Consider the following 17,121-nt stretch of genomic DNA (forward strand, 5'->3'; position numbering starts at 1 on the left):
ATGTACACACACATACACACACGAGACCCACACAGACATGCACAGACATGCACACACATACACGCACACATGTGCACACACAGCCTGCAGCATCACAACACACTCATACAAGACAGCAATGTCATTTTAATGAGCAATGTCTAAAATAACAATAGAATTGATTAGGGATGTGTAGAGCCTATACAAAAAGAACCGGGGCACCAGGGGCCCACACCTGTAAGCCTAGCTATTCATGAGATACGAGGATCATGGTTCCAAGCCAGCCAATCAGAAAAGTCCTTGAGATTCTCATCTTAAATTAACCACACAAAAGTCCAAAGTACAACTGTGGCTCAACGTAGCAGAGCACCAGCCGTGAGTGATAAAGCTAAGGGATAGCACCCAGGCCCTTGAGAGTTCAGCCCCAGTACCAGCCTGCACACATATAATATGCATACACACCCACACATCCAAGTCAAGGTTCTAGAGAAAGTGACATTGCTCACCATGGTCCAGACAGCTTTGGTTTAAGCATGCAGAGCCTAGAAGCAGGAGGGTGTGATTTGAATCTTAATTTTCCATTTACAAGCAAGTTTGGATGAGGCATCTCGGCCTGCTTCTTCACAAAGTGTATGGTAATAATGTTACTCAAAAAGTTCAGATAAGCTAGATTATTTGAGTGAAAATAATTTTGCAACAAATGTTTGCTATTCTTACTACTTCTAAAAAAATACCGATATAGTCCAGACAAATGAAATAATCAAGAAATACCTGCATAATAGAAACATAATAAGAAGTTTTAGACCAACAACTAATTACAGGAAAAATAATTGTGCTGGTCCTGGAGCTTGAACTCAGGGCCTGAGCGCTGCCCCTAAGCTGCTTTGCACAGGGCTAGTGCTCTACCACTTGAGTCACAGCTCCACTTCCCACTTTATTGGTAGTTAGTCAGAGATAAGGGCCTTGGGGGCTTTCCTGTTCAGGCTCGTTTCAAATCTTGATCCCCAGATCTCAGCCTCCTAAGTAGCTAGGATCACTGGCGTGAGCCACCTATACCAGGTGATATTTTAATTAAATTTTTATTCTCTTTAATTAGTTGTACAAAAGACCTGCCATTTAACAAAGCAGTTTATGAGTACAATATATCTTAATCAGTGTCACCCCTTTCAACATTCTCATTCATCCCTCCCTACAATACTTTTTTAAAATAAGAATTACTGTTTAGGGGGTGAGGGGGGGTGGGAGATGGGAAGGGATGGGAAGGGGTAACAAAGGAGGAGGCAACAATGCTTGATAAGAAATGTACTCATTACCTTGCCCATGTAATTGTAACCCCTCTGTACAGTATTTTCACAATTTAAAAAAATGTAAACATGGCAAAGGTAAAAAAAAAAAAGAATTACTGTTTAAATGCAATAAATAGCATTCTGATTATTATTATATTGACAAAAAGGGCATGCTAGATGTCAAATTCTCTACTGCAGTTTTTAGTTATTCTCCAAGATTCTAATTGGTACCTTCAAATGACTATTAGTTGAGCTTTCACAAATAAAAATAAAAGTTTTTGGATGATCATACATTGTCAACCACTGCTTGAGTTGCTAGTATAAGAGATGGCTAAGTAGAATAATTGTTGTTCTCCAATAAGGAAAAGACACTCAACATGAAGAGATTATGATAGTCATGTAAAGAGATAGAAAGAAAGAGACGATAAAATGAATAGTGTTGAAGAAGCATCCCTATTTTTCTCTATGAGGTTCAGTGAAGCAAATGATAGCTCTTTAAGAAAACTAAAAGGTTATAAGAATCTAGGAAGAATCATAATGAGTTGAAGTGTAAGAACACTGAAAAAATAGGTAATTAAGCTCTTGAATTTCAAGAGAAAAAAGTTGGATTTTTGCAACTTTGAAGCAACAAAAACTTGACATTTCAGTTTTGTTATAAGCAAATGGGTTTGGAAAATTGGCCTTCCCCTTTTTTTTCCCTTCCTTCCTTCCTTTCTTCCATCCTTCTTTCCTTCCTTTCCTCCTTCCTTCCTTCCACTCATTGTGTCAGTTCTGGGGCTGAGGCAGTATCATTGAGCTTTTGTGCTCTACCAATTGATCCACAGCTCCACTTCAGCATTTTGATGATTAATTGGAAATTAAAATCAAAAGTCTCACGGACTTTTCTGCTGCCCTGGCTTTGACTTTCAGTCTTCAGATCTCAGCTTCCTGAGTAGCTAGGACTATACCAGAGCCTAGCCATGGTATGTTCTTTTCCATTCACTCAATTGGGCACCTGGTATTTAGCAGGTGTTAATCTAGGCACCAGGGGTGCAGTGATTAACAAAAGTTCTGCCTTCCTGGAGATATCTACCTGTCTGTCTGTCTGTCTGTCTGTCTGTCTGTCTGTCTCCTAGATGGAGATCTTGTAAAATGGTAATCAAATGCTAGGGAAAAATGGAAAGCACAGGGGTAGAATATGTTCTGGATTTTGGTGCTCTGAGCATCTGGGGTTGGATGATCCTTTGTGGTTGTGGGGATTGTGTACATGTAGGGTGTCCAGTAGCATCCGATTCTCCAAAGGGTGACCCCATTTTCACCTGGCTTTTTAGTGATCTTTGTTCCCAAAGGCCTCCCATAGATTCTGGAAACAAATCCTCGAATACATTGGTGGAACCGCTAGCTAATATTGTGTGCACATGCATGCGCACGCTAGCACACGCACACACACCTCAGTATACTTTTCAGAAGCTGAGGTTTTGCTGTTCTCCAGCCAGCTGTGCTGAATAACATGCTGACTTGTCTAGCTCTACCCCTAAACTTTTCTCATCTTGCTCTCTGCCATTTCCCTCATCCTCTGACTCCCATGTGGGATGGTGTGTGTGTGTGTGTGTGTGTGTGTGCACGCGTGCACTTACACGGGCATGTGCACCTGTACTAGAGCTTGAATTTGTGGCCTCCTGATCTTGCTTGGCTTTTTAACTCAACATTGAAATCAATGTTGATGCTCTACCACTGAGCCACACCTCCATTCCTCCATTTCTGCCTTTTTCTGCTGATTAATTGGAGATAGGAGTCTCACAGATTCTTCTGCCTTGGTTGGCTTGGAGATCCTCAGATCTCAACCTCCTGAGTGGCTAGCCACCCATGCCCCTCTTCTCATGTGGTTTTGATCCATGAGGACACTGTTGACAGATGAGAGGGAAGGATAGCCAGGTAAGACAGGCCCACCAGGAACTCCCAGGAAGAATACCTCAGGCTGGCAGTAAGAAGTTTGTCCTTCCTCTCACCTTGGCCCTTTCTACCATGAATTCTTGAGAGTCTTGTTCTGGGTTCTGGTCATCTCTGCTTCACTCATTGCTGAGGCCGAGGGTAATACTGTATGGGGACACTGCACTTTTCCTGTGCTTCCTCACTCTGCCGCCATTGTTGTAACTATTTCCTTGCTTATATATTTCGTGGACTTTCCTATGCAGAATGTGTCATCCCTTTCCTGTTGTGTCCCTGACATATTAATCCATCCTGCCTTTTTAGAAAGTCATACTTCCAGCCTTCCTCAAATAATATCAATGTTCAATGACGGTTGTCTTGTTAAGGAAGCTTTAACACCAATGCTGACATTACAAAGTTCCAGCCAAAGACACATCTTAGATGTTCCCACAAACAAGGAGCTGACGATGCAGCAGGGCTCCTCTGTAGGCGTTCTTTCTGCAGGATAGCGGCCTTGTTCAGCCCATCTTAGCACTCAGGGCTCTCTCTTGCTCTAAAATCCCTCACTACAAAATAGCATATCTATAGATATTTGGAAAACTTCAGTGAATTACTTAGGGACTTTGGTTCTCTCGCTTCCCTCTGGCCTCTGGCCACTGGAGCTGCCCTCACACAGCCCTGCTGGGGAAACAACCCAACAGTAGCTCTCAAAGTTTTGCTGAGGCTGCAAGAAGGTACTCAGGCATCAGAAGAACTCAGTGGGTGTGGTCGGAGGCGTGGCTCAGGTGGTAGGGTGCTTGTCAATGAACGTTAAGCATCAGATACCCATTTTGAATCCTTGGTCTCAGACAAAAAGAACTCAGTGGGTAGCAAGACTGGAGCGTGAGAGGCAAGTATTTTATTGGGTACGTTGGCTATTAAACTTTATGTGCCCTTCAATGGAGCAGTGGGAGAGTAAAATGAATAATTAGCCTACAGAAGCTCAAGGGTCTCTTGGTAGCCGTTCTTCATGGAAAAGGACATGGCTAAAAGAGCAAAGATGTAGTTTAAGTCTTTACTTCACCACATTCTTATTCTGGATAGTATTAGCAATTCATTGATCAAATCAGTTTGCTCACCGGCCTTGGGAAGGGAAATAGTAAAACTTGCTCTGTCTAGAATTTTTTTTTAACATCTGCAGGCGCTTATTGAAAGTTTGTTCTGAATAGAACTGATCAGAAATGCAAAGATGGTAGAACCTGAGACAGAGGAGACAAACACAGAGAGAGAAGCGTAGGGAGACATAGAAAGAGACACAGGGAGAGAAAGAGATTTTTTTAAAAAGGAATTAAACTGTAAGATCTTTTGATGAGATTTCATTATTACCACCAACTTACCAAACATAACACATCAAATGACCAACTCTAAGTACAAAAGTAAATTAACATAGCATCGGTACTAAGTTTGGTCTCCCATATTTTATTCAAGGAAAAGCCAAAAAATAGTAAAGAATCAAGGGAAATTCAGAGTTTGTGAAATGTCATAGTACCTGTGGACAAAGGCAGATGTGGAGAGCTGGGACAGAGTATCAAAAAAGTGGTTTAAGGCCAGTCCTAGCAAAAAGCCAGAAGTAGAGCTATGGGGTTAGAGTGTCAGCTTCGAGGAGAAAAAGCTCAGGGATGGCACCCAGGCCCTGAGTTCAAGCCCTAGTTGTAGCTCATGGGCGCATGCGCACATGCACACGCCCGCGCGCGCGCGCGCACACACACACACACACACACACACACACGGCGCATCAGCTCAAACAGCTCAGATCTTCTGGGTTCACCTTACTTAACATTAAGACAAAGAGTCTTCTGGTTACTTCTTCGTTTTTCATTTTTCACATCCATGTGGAAAAGAGAACCAGCTCCTGCACAAAAGTCACATGCTGGAAAGACATGATTTCTGAAGGTCTCACGGACAACATAGGAAGGTTTAATACGTCACTCGCTGGGGAAAAGTATTCTCAATATCCCAATCAGACAGAAAAAAGAAAAGGGATCATTTGAAAAGACAGACGGCAGAGAGTTAGCCACAGGGGCACTTTGTAAAATATGAAATATATTGTTTGAAAGTCATTTTTCTTGCTTCCTTCCTTCCTTTTTTCCTTCCTTCCTTCCTTCCTTCCTTCCTTCCTTCCTTCCTTCCTTCCTTCCTTTTTTCCTTCCTTCCTTCCTTCCTTCCTTCCTTCCTTCTTTTTTTTTTGTGCCAGACCTGGGTCTTGAACTCAGGGTCTGGGTGCTGTCCCTGAGCTTTTGTGCTAAGGTGAGCACTCTACCATTTAAGCCAGAACTCTACTTCTGCCTTTTTGGTGGTTAATTAGAGATAAGAGTCTCATAGACCTTCCTGCCCAGATTGGCTTCAAACCACAGTTTTCAGATCTCAGTCTCCTCAGTAACTAGGATTACAGATGTAAGGCACCACCACCTGGCTTGGAGGTCATGTTCATTTCCCAGAGCCAGTAAACAAGATAGATGTGCAAATATGAGTATCAGGTACTCCCATATACTCAATTTTGACAAGTCTAACTCCTTCTCCCCCTTTCTCATACCCCTCTGTTGTACAAAATACTCCAAAAGATTAGACAGTAAGTACTGTTTTCTTAGTCCTCTTGGGAATTATTTCCTTCCATCACCTCAAGCAGCCATTTCCTTGTCTCCTATTCATATGGGATGCCATACATTTGTAGATCGATGGTCACAGCTCTATCATTTAGATGGTCAGTTTAAGATTTCTAATGGTTTGATGCTTTCCTAGCATACTATTTGAGCTTATGACTAGAGTCGACGATGATTCCTGAATCGACTTGTGTACCTGGATGTTGCTGAATGGTACCTTTAATGAAGTGATTACCAGTGAAATCATCAGACTGAGTCAAGAAAATGACCCTGTACCATGCAGACAGGCCTTATCTGATCAGTGCCTGAGCTTCTGCATTCTCTATACACACATGTTATCTATACACATGCACACATACGTTCTGTTCCCCTGGCAAACCTTGACGAACTTAACACCATTATCCCTTTCTGTTTAACACGCCAGTCTTTTAACTAAAGGTTTATGGATTGTGGCTATGCTAGCTTACCCTTTGTGAGGACCTGGGTTTAATTCACAGGATCAAAAGAGAAAAAAGAAAGGGAAAAGGAAAAGGAAAGGCAAAGGGAATGAGCATACAGGTAGAGTACTTAGTTGCTGGTCTATAGCACACAACCATAAATCGTTGTTCCTCATGTTTAAATTAACATTGGTCATTCACTATTTTAACCATTACTGATGTCCCAGTCTTTATTTAAAATTTAAACTCCTAGAATACAATAGTAATTCCTGAGTTTAAACTCAGAGTCTCTTGCTTGTCAACAAGGCAAGCACTCCACCAATAAAACTGTAACTTTCAGACTTTTTTTTTTTGCAGGGCGGGGCGAGGTTGGGGTGGGGTGGGGTAGGGGGAGGCTTTAGTTATTTTTTGCATGAGTCTCATGCTTTTGGCCAAGTCTGACCTTGGACCAAGATCTTCCTATCTTCTGAGTCCCATGTAGCTGGGACTATAGATAAGTACTTCCACATGTTTAATTTGTTCTTTGAAATAGGTTCTTGCTAATGCCTTTGCCCAACCTGGCCGTCAACCTTCAACTGTCTTCTGAGTAGCTGGGATTACAGACATGAGTGGACATATTGAACCTTAGTAGTGGTTAAGTGTGAATCCAAATCATGGGAATTACTGAAGTAAAGCTATCTGGCTCTACTCAGAGCTCCTGAGTCCAGGGGAGGGTCAAGGTGCTGGTCATTTGCACTTCGAATAAGAGCTCAGGTGATATTGATACCTCATTGCCTGAAGGCATTAGAGAACTACTGGTTTTTCTTTGATTTTTTTTTTTTTTTTTTTTTGCTTGGGGGCTTGGCGCTCAGGGATTGATGCAAGACCTCAGCATGCTAGGCAAGTGCTCTACCATTGAATTATACACTTTAGCCTGTTTTAGACAGGCTGTTTTAGCCAACTCTGTATCCTCTCAAGATCCAGTATCAAGGAAATCTTTCCCATATATTCAGAGTAAATTATCTATGCAAAAGGACTAGCAATGCCAATGGTACAGAGTCTTCTTACTAACAAGAGACTGGGTGGAAAGAGATGAGCAAAGGAAAGAGAAGGTGCTTGTGGGACAAAGGAACCCTGATTGTCATCTGTTGGGTTTCAGGGGCATGTGCCAAATGCAGACAAGAATTGCCAAATCACATCTCAGCCTGGCTGCTGAGTTCTTCCCTCAATCCACAATAATGCCAGCTGGGTTGCTAGGATCCATCTGCTACTCTCTTACTGATAACGGATGTGAGGTCTCTCCGCAAGGAAATATAACTTGACAGGAAAAAGAAGGAGTAGGCCAACTGAACCTGACTGCATTTCCGAGTATGCTTTGACTCCTTTTGGCACTTCAATATCCCTCCGAATTTCAATATCCCTCCGCACACCCCTGCTGTTCCTTGTGGGTTTTGTCTGCTCCTTTCATGAAAAAATGTAATTTGCAATGTCAAAGCTCTCTTGGGGGACTCCTGTTTCCACACAACTTATGTTTGTGCAATTTAATACTGCAGTAATGCTTGAATGGTCTAGCCAACCCTCTAATTTTACAGATGAGGAAATATAAACTGGGAATGATCCTAAAATACATAGTCAGCAACCAGGCCCAGAATATAGATTCTTTGACACACCCTGGGTGTATACAGTCCTTTATACTTTCAGAAACTGAGTAGAAAAAAAACAAAATACACATCTATCCTCTATTACACTTTAAAGAAAAGAGATGAATTCTATCCTTACCAAATTTATCTCATAGAGAAATAAGGACTGTAATTATTTTGGGGGTAGTTATCAGCCATGGGGCTTGAACTCCGGGCCTGGGCACTGTCCCTGAACTCTTTTGTTCAAGGCTAGCACTCTACCACTTTCAGCCACAGTGCCACTTCCGATTTTCTGGGGGTTCATTGAAGATAAGCCTTTCCTGCTTGGGCTGGCTTCGAACTGTGATCCTCAGATCTCAGCGTCCTGAGTAGCTAGGATGACAGGCATCAGTCACCAGTGCCTGGCTTCTAAATATTTTCAGCAAAGTAACTAATCCATAAAAGCAGTAATGGTAACCTGACACTTGCTGGGTGTCTACTTGGCCACCCAAACACAAGGCACAGAGCAAATTTTCTGAAAACATACGGTGAGTGAATGAATGAATGAATGAATAATGGAATCACTAATTTGATCAATGACTTGCCAATGTCTCAGCCAATTAAGTGATCCACAGGTCACGCTAAGATTTTGATCTTGCTGCAGAATTTGCTAATCCCAATCAGGAAGTTAGATGCGACATAAAACTAGAAAATGCCTTGTGTAGAAGACAGGCAGTGTGTCTGTCAGAAAAGTATGAAGTATGGCAAGCTCTGAGGCAGAGAAAAGCTAGGGAATTTACAGAAACTTTTTGTTTTGAACCCTTTAGTTTCTCTCCCTCAAACTACTTTCATTTTTTTGCCAGTGGTGGGGCTGGAACTCAAGAGCCTGAACACTATCCCTGAACTAATGCTAATGCTCTACCACTTGAACCACAACTCTACTTCTGGCATTTTTAGTGTTTAATTGGAGATAAGAATCTCACAGGCTTTCCTGCCCTGGGCTGGCTTTGAACTGTGATCCTCAGATCACAGCTTTCTTAGTAGCTAAGATTACAGGTCTGAGCCATTGGTACCCGGTTCATACTACCATTTTATTTATGTTTTTATTATCTTCCAATATGTAAGGAGAAAATGAGAAAATGTGTGCAAATTGCTTTGCACACAGTTGAAGCTGAGTAAATGTTAATCCCACTAGTTGCCTGTTTTGTTATATAGGAGCCAAAGTGAGTGGAGTCGAGTCATCAAGAGATGGAAGAATGGCTCTATTTTTTGCTTAAAAGCATACCCAATCATCACTTTGGTGATAGTTCTCTGGCAGCTGCTTTTACTGATAATATTCCTTGCAATAAATACAGCCAACTATGTTCTTCATAGTCCATAATTCCTCACCATTTCTAAGTAAAATGCTTCCCCAGAAAATGAGCAATGAATCTAGCATTTGCTTACCCCTTTGTCCCTGGCTGCTCAGTTACAGGCTCGAGGAACTCGGTCTCCTCCTCCACTTCCTGTTCAGGGATCTTGTTTTTCTGCGAAGGCTGTGGTGAAAGCATTTCCCATTCATTGTCACGGCTGACCACCTGCAAAAGAACTCCATCCTGGCCAGCCTGACCCAGGCTCTTGCTCTTCCCCGATTGGCTGCCCCGGTTGCTGACTGTTGCTAGTGCTAAAGATTCTAGAGGCTTCAGTTCTTCCTGAGTCTGTATCTGGGGACTCTTGCCCAAACTAGGATCTGAAATCTGATCTGTGGTCTTGCCAGACAATGCTGGCTCTGAGTCACCAACCTCAACATGGCCCAAGACCATCCAGCTCTGGTCTTGCGTAGGGCTCTTGGGAGATGACCTTTTGTGATCGTTAGAAGACATGGGCTCTGAAGAATGTTCCTTGCTCTCATTTAAGGAGGCCGGCTGGCATGTGACTTCAATGCTCGCTAACTGAGATCCTGCCACCCCTGTTTCTTCAGAACCGATGTGCAAGTCTTCTAATTTGGGTGTGTCTTCATGTTCCTCATAGGCCTCTGCTTCCAGAAGTGAGTGCTGGTCATGGCTTACAAGAATAAAATCCACATGGGGGGACAGATGCTCTTCATTCTTTTCTGTGGCTTTTTCTCCTCTGTATTCTGATGTTATCTGCTCAGGATCTGTGGTCACAATCGTCATTTCTTGTGACTCTAATACTTCAGTGCTGACAGCTAGAAATGGAAAAGGAAAAGTGAGAAGGGAAAAAGCAAGGCTTAATTAACACATATGTAACCTGTGATCCTTAAAAAAAAACTATTTATTTTTGTCAGTCATGGGGCTTGAACTCTGGGGCCTGGGCACTGTCCCTCAGCTTTTCAACTCAAGGCTAGCGCTTTACCGCTTGAGCCACAGCGCCACTTCCAGTTTTCTGGTGGTTAAATGGAGAGAAGTCTTGTGGTACATTCTGCCCAGGCTACCTAAATCCTCAGATCTTAGCCTCCCAAGCAGCTGGGATTTCAGGTGTAAGCCATGGGTGCCTTATTGAAATCTGTGATCTTTGCAAATCTTCACCTAAAAAAAGGCAATTTATCTGAGCACTGGCGTTTCACACCAGCCCTGGCAGGTGTCAAAGCCAGCCCAGCAGGAAAGTCTGAGGAAACTCTTAACTCCAATTCAACTCCCCAAATGCCAGAAATAAAGCTGTGGCTCAAGTGGTAGAGCACTAAACTTCAGCAAGAGAAGCTGAAGGACAGCACCAAGGCTCCGAGTTCAAGCCCCAGGATCATTAAAAAAAAAAAAAAAAAAAAAAGGCCCTTTGATAAAATGTTTTGATTTGCACTGCTGTTCAATTTTCACATGCACAACCAGGGATATATATTAACTATCTCTGATTAAATTGTAGTGGTGTTGTACAGAACACGGCTAGGCACGCATCCAAAAAAAAAAAAAAAAAAATACAGTTCTCTCTTCTTACATGGCCCCCAGTTGGATGGAAGCGAGTTTCTTGGGCGTGGTTTCTTACCGTTTCGTGGCCCTCTGTCTCCATCTGCTGGCGAATCAGAACGATCCACTTCCATATCCCAGCCAGTACTGGATGGGGATGACTCAGTGTGGGAGCCCGTTCTTCCTGCAGGCAAAGGAAGGGAGGCAGGGTCCTCATCTATATGCAGCACAACCCTCTGGTGCTCGGCCGGCCTACTCCTGACCTCCACGTGGTTTCCCTCATTCTGGTCAGGAAGGGCAGAAAGCAACATCTCAGCTGCCTCGCTCCCCAGAGACACATCGGCTGGAGAGCCAGCTTCCTCCACTGTCTCAGCCGCCGGGGTGGGTTCAGCGAGGTAGGATAAGTCAAAGGGCGGCGTGTACGGGGCCCGTGATGGCTTCAGAGCATCTTCCTCCCAGGGAGGGTCGCCCCCATAGCGGAAGTGTTCAGGTTCTTTCATGAAGTCCTCGTCAATATTCTGGCCCACGATGTCGTATTCAAAGTCACCCCACGAGGCTTCAGAAGAGCAGATGTCCTGCTTTTCCGCGTCTCCGTCCCCTGGTGTGTCCGGATGGCCTTCCGATAATGTCAACTTACTCATGTCGTCGATGGTTCCCGTGGAAGTGTTGAGGCCGGAGGCATTGCTGAAACTGTGGTCGCAGGCGGCCTCGCTCACATCCAGGCAGGCGTCCGAGGCCAGCAAGGTGCCGGTCCCCGCAGCAGCTCTCTCCAGAGCCGAGGCTTGCTCCGCAGCACACGAGCCCCCCTCGCCTGTGTGACTTCCAGGAGGAAAGTCCTCTGCTGCCCAAGAGCAGTTGCCTTCCAGCGCTGGCACCTGATTGGTCACAAACACGTCGGTTCCCACATTTTCAATCCTTGGGACTGTTGTGTCAACCAGTTCCAAGACTGGTGCCGTGTCTGGCCCGGCTTCTTCTCCTGATGTTTTAAACCCCGCGTTGTCATCCTTACCGGTTTCAGGAGGTTCGGGAGAACCTGCACGAGAGGCAGGCTGCCGGGGGTCGCTTGGGTTTGCTTGATCACTGGCCGGAGGCAGAGGGACTGTCTTTTCAGCACAGCGTTCTGAATCGCGTGGGACCGAGTCCAGCCCAGCTTCTGAATGGGGCTCTTCCTTTCTCCTCTGCTCTGTGAGATAAAACTCAGTGGATTGCGTCTCGGGTGCCAGGTGCCCGCCCAGGTGCTGTTCTGCCTCCTGCTTTACATCAGAATCGTGACAGATGTCGGGGCTGCTGGACGCCTGCGAGGTGCCATCGTGGTCACAGTGAGTGAGGATATCAGGATTCTCGCCGTCAGCTTTGACACTGAAGGGCTGCTTGACGTCTACCCACAAGTCAGGTGAGGCTGAGGCCAGGAAGTTACCGTGCAAAATGTCTGGGGCGAAGGCACCCTGGGATCCCTCGGGAGAACCAGAGCTATCCCATTCAGAGCCCGATTCTCTGATCAACTCTGAGGGGAAGCTAACATCAGGGTTATTGTCTGTGGCAATACTTGCGGGTGTCATCTCACCGAGATACGACTCTCCTTGTTCCCACCAATGTGCTTCTTGGCCCTCATTAAAGGTATGTTCCGTTTCATCCATGTAAGTCAATGCAGGGTCTTTCTGTTCCCAGACAGACAGCACGGTATCCTGACAGGGTTCTCGGGTGTGAGTTTCAGGAGAGCGCTCATCACCAGCAGCTGGCAAGAAGGTTTGCTCTCTGAAGTCCTTCTCTTTAACGTGGTCCAGTATTACAAGCTGACTAAACTGCTGAGCATCCGGGTCAGGCTGCTTTGGCTGGATGTTCCAGAGCTCCTCGTGGGAGTTCTCCCCAGGACTATCCAGGAAGGGTGACTGAAACTGATCGTTGAAAGGATTGGTACAGTGTGTATCCAGGGCTTCAGTGTCACCTCGAATGGGTTCTCCCCAGGGCCCCACATCCGGGTAGACTGAAGTATTCATCTCTACCCCACAGCTGGAGTCAGACGCGTTCCCTTCCAATGAGCTCTCAACGGCTCTGCCTGCCTGTGGAGGGGCATGCCACCACTCACGGCTCTCAGCTGAGAAGCCAAGCATTTCCAGTCCAGAATCGTCAGTGTCCTTTGGTTCACTTCCGGGAGACAGTTGCCATACATCATCTCCTGGCTTTCCTGTAGATGGAGAAGAGCTCATCTCTTTCTTCACCGCAGTGATCTGTACATGAGTCTCGGAGTGTGGCGAGACATTCCACCCAACGGGGCTGCTCTGTCGGTTGTTATAGAATGGGTGTAACGTGTTCTCCTTCTCTATTGGTTCTGAGCTGCTTATGTAATCGGAAAACTCCTCAGACGTGGGAGCCTCTGTCACCAAGAACTTAGATTCATTCAGTGAATCCCAAGCTCTGGATGCACTCTGAGTGACTTGAGTATCCATCCAATGGGCATCCTTCTCTACTGGCTCTCCACGGCCTACGCTGTCATCCTCGGAAGCTGAGCTGGCTGATGGGACCCTGGCATCTTGTGGCTGTACAATGTCACATTCGTTTTTCTCCTGATGACTCACCATGGGATTTCTTTCCTGGTACACACTTGAAAATTCAGAATATTTGCCTGTTTCTGGGCTGGATAGAGAGGATAAAGAATCACCATCCACTGAATCGGTCCAAATCTCTGCAAATGTGGAAAGCTTGTGACCCAAGTTACGTTCAGAGTCATCCCTTCTGTTTTCCTCTAAGTCCTTCACTTCAGGAACATCTTTTTCTTGGCCGCCAGTGATACTGAGTTCAGATTCCGGGCAGATCTGTGCACTATTATCTGGATTCTCTACTTGATGCTCACTGTTGAGTCCCTGACCCCAGGAAGAGAGAGCGGCTGAAGAATCATTTAGGTCAGGACTGGATGCACTTGAACGAGTGTACTCACTAGAAATGCTGTCTCTGTCCTGATTTCCAGACAAACTGGCTGGTGGCAGGCTTCCTGCGACCCCTTCACCATGGAGATCCTGAGCCATCTCAGAGCCTGTGCGACTGCCCCTCAGCTCGCCGTCCAGGGGGCCATCACCGACACTGAGGCTTTGAGGAAACTCGTGAGCAAGTTCTTTGTCCATGCTCTCTGGTTCTGGAATGTTACATTCTTCACTTTTCTCCACATCCGGTTCAGATAAAGCTGCATTTTTTGTTAAGCCCCTATCACCGGAAACTTCGGTAGTTTCAACTGAATTTCTGTGCGGTATGAGGGGCTCTTCATCGGTCTCGTTTGTCTGAAACTTTCCGGTAGAGCTCTCTATTTGAGTAACGCCACGGAAGCTATCGAGAGACCCTTTCTCATAGTGCAGGTCTTCCTCGGCTTCCTCAGTTTGAGGACTGCAATGAACTGAAAGAGAGCTGATGTTTCCTGATCCGAGGCAGGTTTCTGGAGGGGAGAGTGGCTGATCCCCAGACCCTTCTCCAGAAATCTCCGTGGTGCTACTCAACCCCGAGCCTATGGCCTCGTTTGTGTCCTGGTGCTCTGAGCCGGAGCTTCCCAGGGTTTCATCCTCACCCTGGCTTTGGCCGTCGCTGGGAACTATCCAGGGATCTGCGGGTGAAAACCGTCCTGGCGTCTCAAGCCTGGCTGTCAAGGATGTGGCGTGGGCCTGGAGAGTTCCTGTCCACGGGTGCGGATCGTGGGCAGGAGGAGCTGTTGGTGCTGCTGACTGGCTGGGCCCATCCGAGGAATGGGTGGGGCTTTCAGGAGCAGCTTTGCTTGGTGCCGGAGCCCTCGTCCCTGCCGGCTCTGGTGATCGCAGTGATGACAGGCCTTTGTCGCTCATGACCGAATCCCATATATTGTCTGCAATGAACTGCCCGCTCTTCTCACTCAGTGTGTGGCCGTCACCGGGAGCGGGCTCTCTGGGGTGCTCTCCAGAGGCCCGAAGCTCCCAGTCCGCCTGGTTTGCTTCCTGATAGTCTGTGCCCCAGGGTTCCAGCTGTCTCACTGAGAACCGGGTCTCTGGTTCCACCCTTTCTCCGCTAGAGCCTTCTTTCTGACCATCGCCGGCAATCGCCACGCCCCCACTGCAGTCATCCCAGTCCAACTCATTGTCCACGTCTGAAATGGTAGCCGTGGACTGCGTGTCCTCCAGAATGACTCTGTTCCACGTGTCAAGGCCGTCGGGGGCCGCGTGCCTCGAGTTGGTGCTGCTGTGCAGAAGTGAGAGCTGGCGGTTGGCTTCGTTGTACAGCTGCATCATGCTGGGGTCGTCGTAACTGGAGGGGTTGCTTTCCCCCTCTTCCCCCTCCTCCTCCTCCTCTTCGTCCTCCTCCTCCTCCTCCTCCTCCTTGTCCTCCTCCTCCTCCAGGGAGATGGTCTTCGCATCCGGGTACTCCTCTGTCCTGAGTGAATCTTTATCTGCCTCACCCACGGCATGTCCCTGGGGACCGCCGTCGGCCGGAGGCGCAGCCCACATATCCAGGTTCCCAGGCCCGGAACGGAGTCGATCTCTTGGTGCCTGCTGGGGGGACATGGCAGGGGCTTCAGCCTCCTCCGGGGGGCAGAGGACATCTTTTGACTCCGCCGCTTCCTCCTGAGCACAGGGCTTGTGTCCAGTGTCTTTGTCATCACCAGCAAACGTTGGCGATGTGTAAGAGTCAGAGGTGGAGTAGTTGGTGTCCAAGGGGGACGGCACGGAATCCTCTCCCACATTGGAGGCGCTGTAATCAGAGCATTTATAGGAGAAGAAGGACTCTTCCCACGGAGCCAGGGCCTCCGGGCCGCCCTTCTGAGCACTCCTCTCAAAGAGGTTCCAGGAATCCACCGCGTCGTAGGCCTTTCCCCGAGCTGGAGAACCCGCTACGCCACTCGGCTCTTTCCTTAGCGGCTCCAGGTTATTCCATGTTTGTTCCAGGGGAGAGCTGGGGTTCCCAGACACGCAGACAGGATCCCTGGAGTCAGGGTTTTTCCTGACCCACGCTTGGGGAGCTGCGACGTTATCTGCCGCACTCAGGGGGTTAGGGAGTCGATCTCCCGAAGGAAAAGAAAATCCACTTTTGGCCGTGGCCCACTCTGTTGGCTCGCTCACAGACGACGTCTCTGCGGTGGTTGGGTGAATATTCCAGGTATTTTTCAAGGCTTCAGGATCATCTTCTTTAGCAAACACACTCCAGGCAGGGAATGACCCGGGGGCTGCGGGGCCCCCAGCCTGGGGTGGATTTCCCCAAGGCTCGGGCCTGGCCGTGGGTGAGTGGCCTGAATGCCACAGAGCAGCAAAGCCTTCCATCAGGTGGTTTGTTCCCTGGGGCGGAGCCTGTGGCAAATGCGACTTCTCAGTGCTCAGGCCGTCAAATGGTCCAGTTTCCTCCTCCTGGTCTTGAGGACCAAGGCTTCCCGGTTCGGGCTGAGCAAATGCAGGTTCCCAGGGATCTGACTTGGGGAATTCAAGCTCCTTTGGTTGAAATACAGAATCGGAGGCTCTCCGATCAATGGGGCTAGGTTTATGATCCTTCCATGACTCGGGACTCTGGAAGACAGACTCTTGTTCACTGGAACTCCACGCGTCCGCCATGTTTCTAGAGTCAATGTCCAAACCACCCCACCAGCTGCTGCACCGGACACGGGTCTGCGGCGGCATCAGGCGCCCTGCGTCCATGGCTTTTTGAGTTAGATCTTCTGCATAGAGGGAGGCAGGCTCTTCGGTGGGTGGTGAGTTTTCCACAAAGCTGTTCATCGGAGTTGGTGGGACCCTCTTTCCCATATTCTTCGGCCGGTCTGAGGAAGGTGATTCATCCCCCCTAAAACCTGCGATGCTCAGATGTCTTTCAGAGTTATCCCTGAGGCTTTCTGGTCTCTGAACAAACTCCTCATCAAACTCAACCAGGCCATCTTTACCCTCCTGTGACAAGAGGAAGTCGGAGGGATACGTGGACGCGTGGACCCCCACCTCTTCGAGTTCTGTCGGCCCAGCGGGGGGCTGTCCTTCGGAGGAGTCGCTGTTGGGAAAGTCGTCTGCTGGGGAGTAGTCTGCAGAAGGTGATGATGGTTGAGACTGCTCAGAAGCCATGGGTGCTGGGTCAAAGTGGAAGAGGTCAAAGTGCTCGTTGCGTTCTCCAGACCGTGCGTGCTCTTCTACCACGGCTCCTTCGGGGATGGGGCTGTACGAGTCGAAACCCGGGAGGAGGCTGTGGTGAGGGCCGACACCTTCGCCCACTGGGCTATCGTCACTGAGGAACACGGAGCTCTCCTTGGAGGAACGGCTGCTCCTAATGGTCGCCAGGCCACTGTCCGGGCTAACCAGGTCGACACTGACGTCCACTGGAGCTTGGTTCGCGTCGTTGAGATCTGGAGGGTTCTCTATGAAATTCACCGAGCTGGGCTGTGGCTCGAC

At 47.5% G+C, this 17,121-nt stretch overlaps 1 protein-coding gene across 4 annotated transcripts in view; it reads right to left on the bottom strand.

Annotated features, from left to right (window-relative positions):
* Prune2 (prune homolog 2 with BCH domain) overlaps window positions 1-17,121 on the bottom strand; it is a 215,175-nt gene that overhangs the window by 62,767 nt on the left and 135,287 nt on the right. For all 4 annotated transcript variants that reach the window (XM_070035781.1, XM_070035783.1, XM_070035782.1 and 1 more), the window contains exons 8-9: window positions 10,827-17,121; window positions 9,294-10,035 (exon numbers count right to left, since the gene is read on the bottom strand). The exon at window positions 10,827-17,121 is cut by the window's right edge and continues 261 nt beyond it. In XM_070035781.1, coding sequence (XP_069891882.1) covers window positions 9,294-10,035; window positions 10,827-17,121 — 7,037 coding nt within the window. The remainder of the gene's footprint in view (window positions 1-9,293; window positions 10,036-10,826) is intronic.

Source organism: Dipodomys merriami, unplaced genomic scaffold, assembly GCF_024711535.1.
Source record: "Dipodomys merriami isolate MVZ:Mamm:240054 unplaced genomic scaffold, mDipMer1.0.p SCAF_26, whole genome shotgun sequence".
Taxonomy (NCBI): Eukaryota; Metazoa; Chordata; class Mammalia; order Rodentia; family Heteromyidae; genus Dipodomys; species Dipodomys merriami.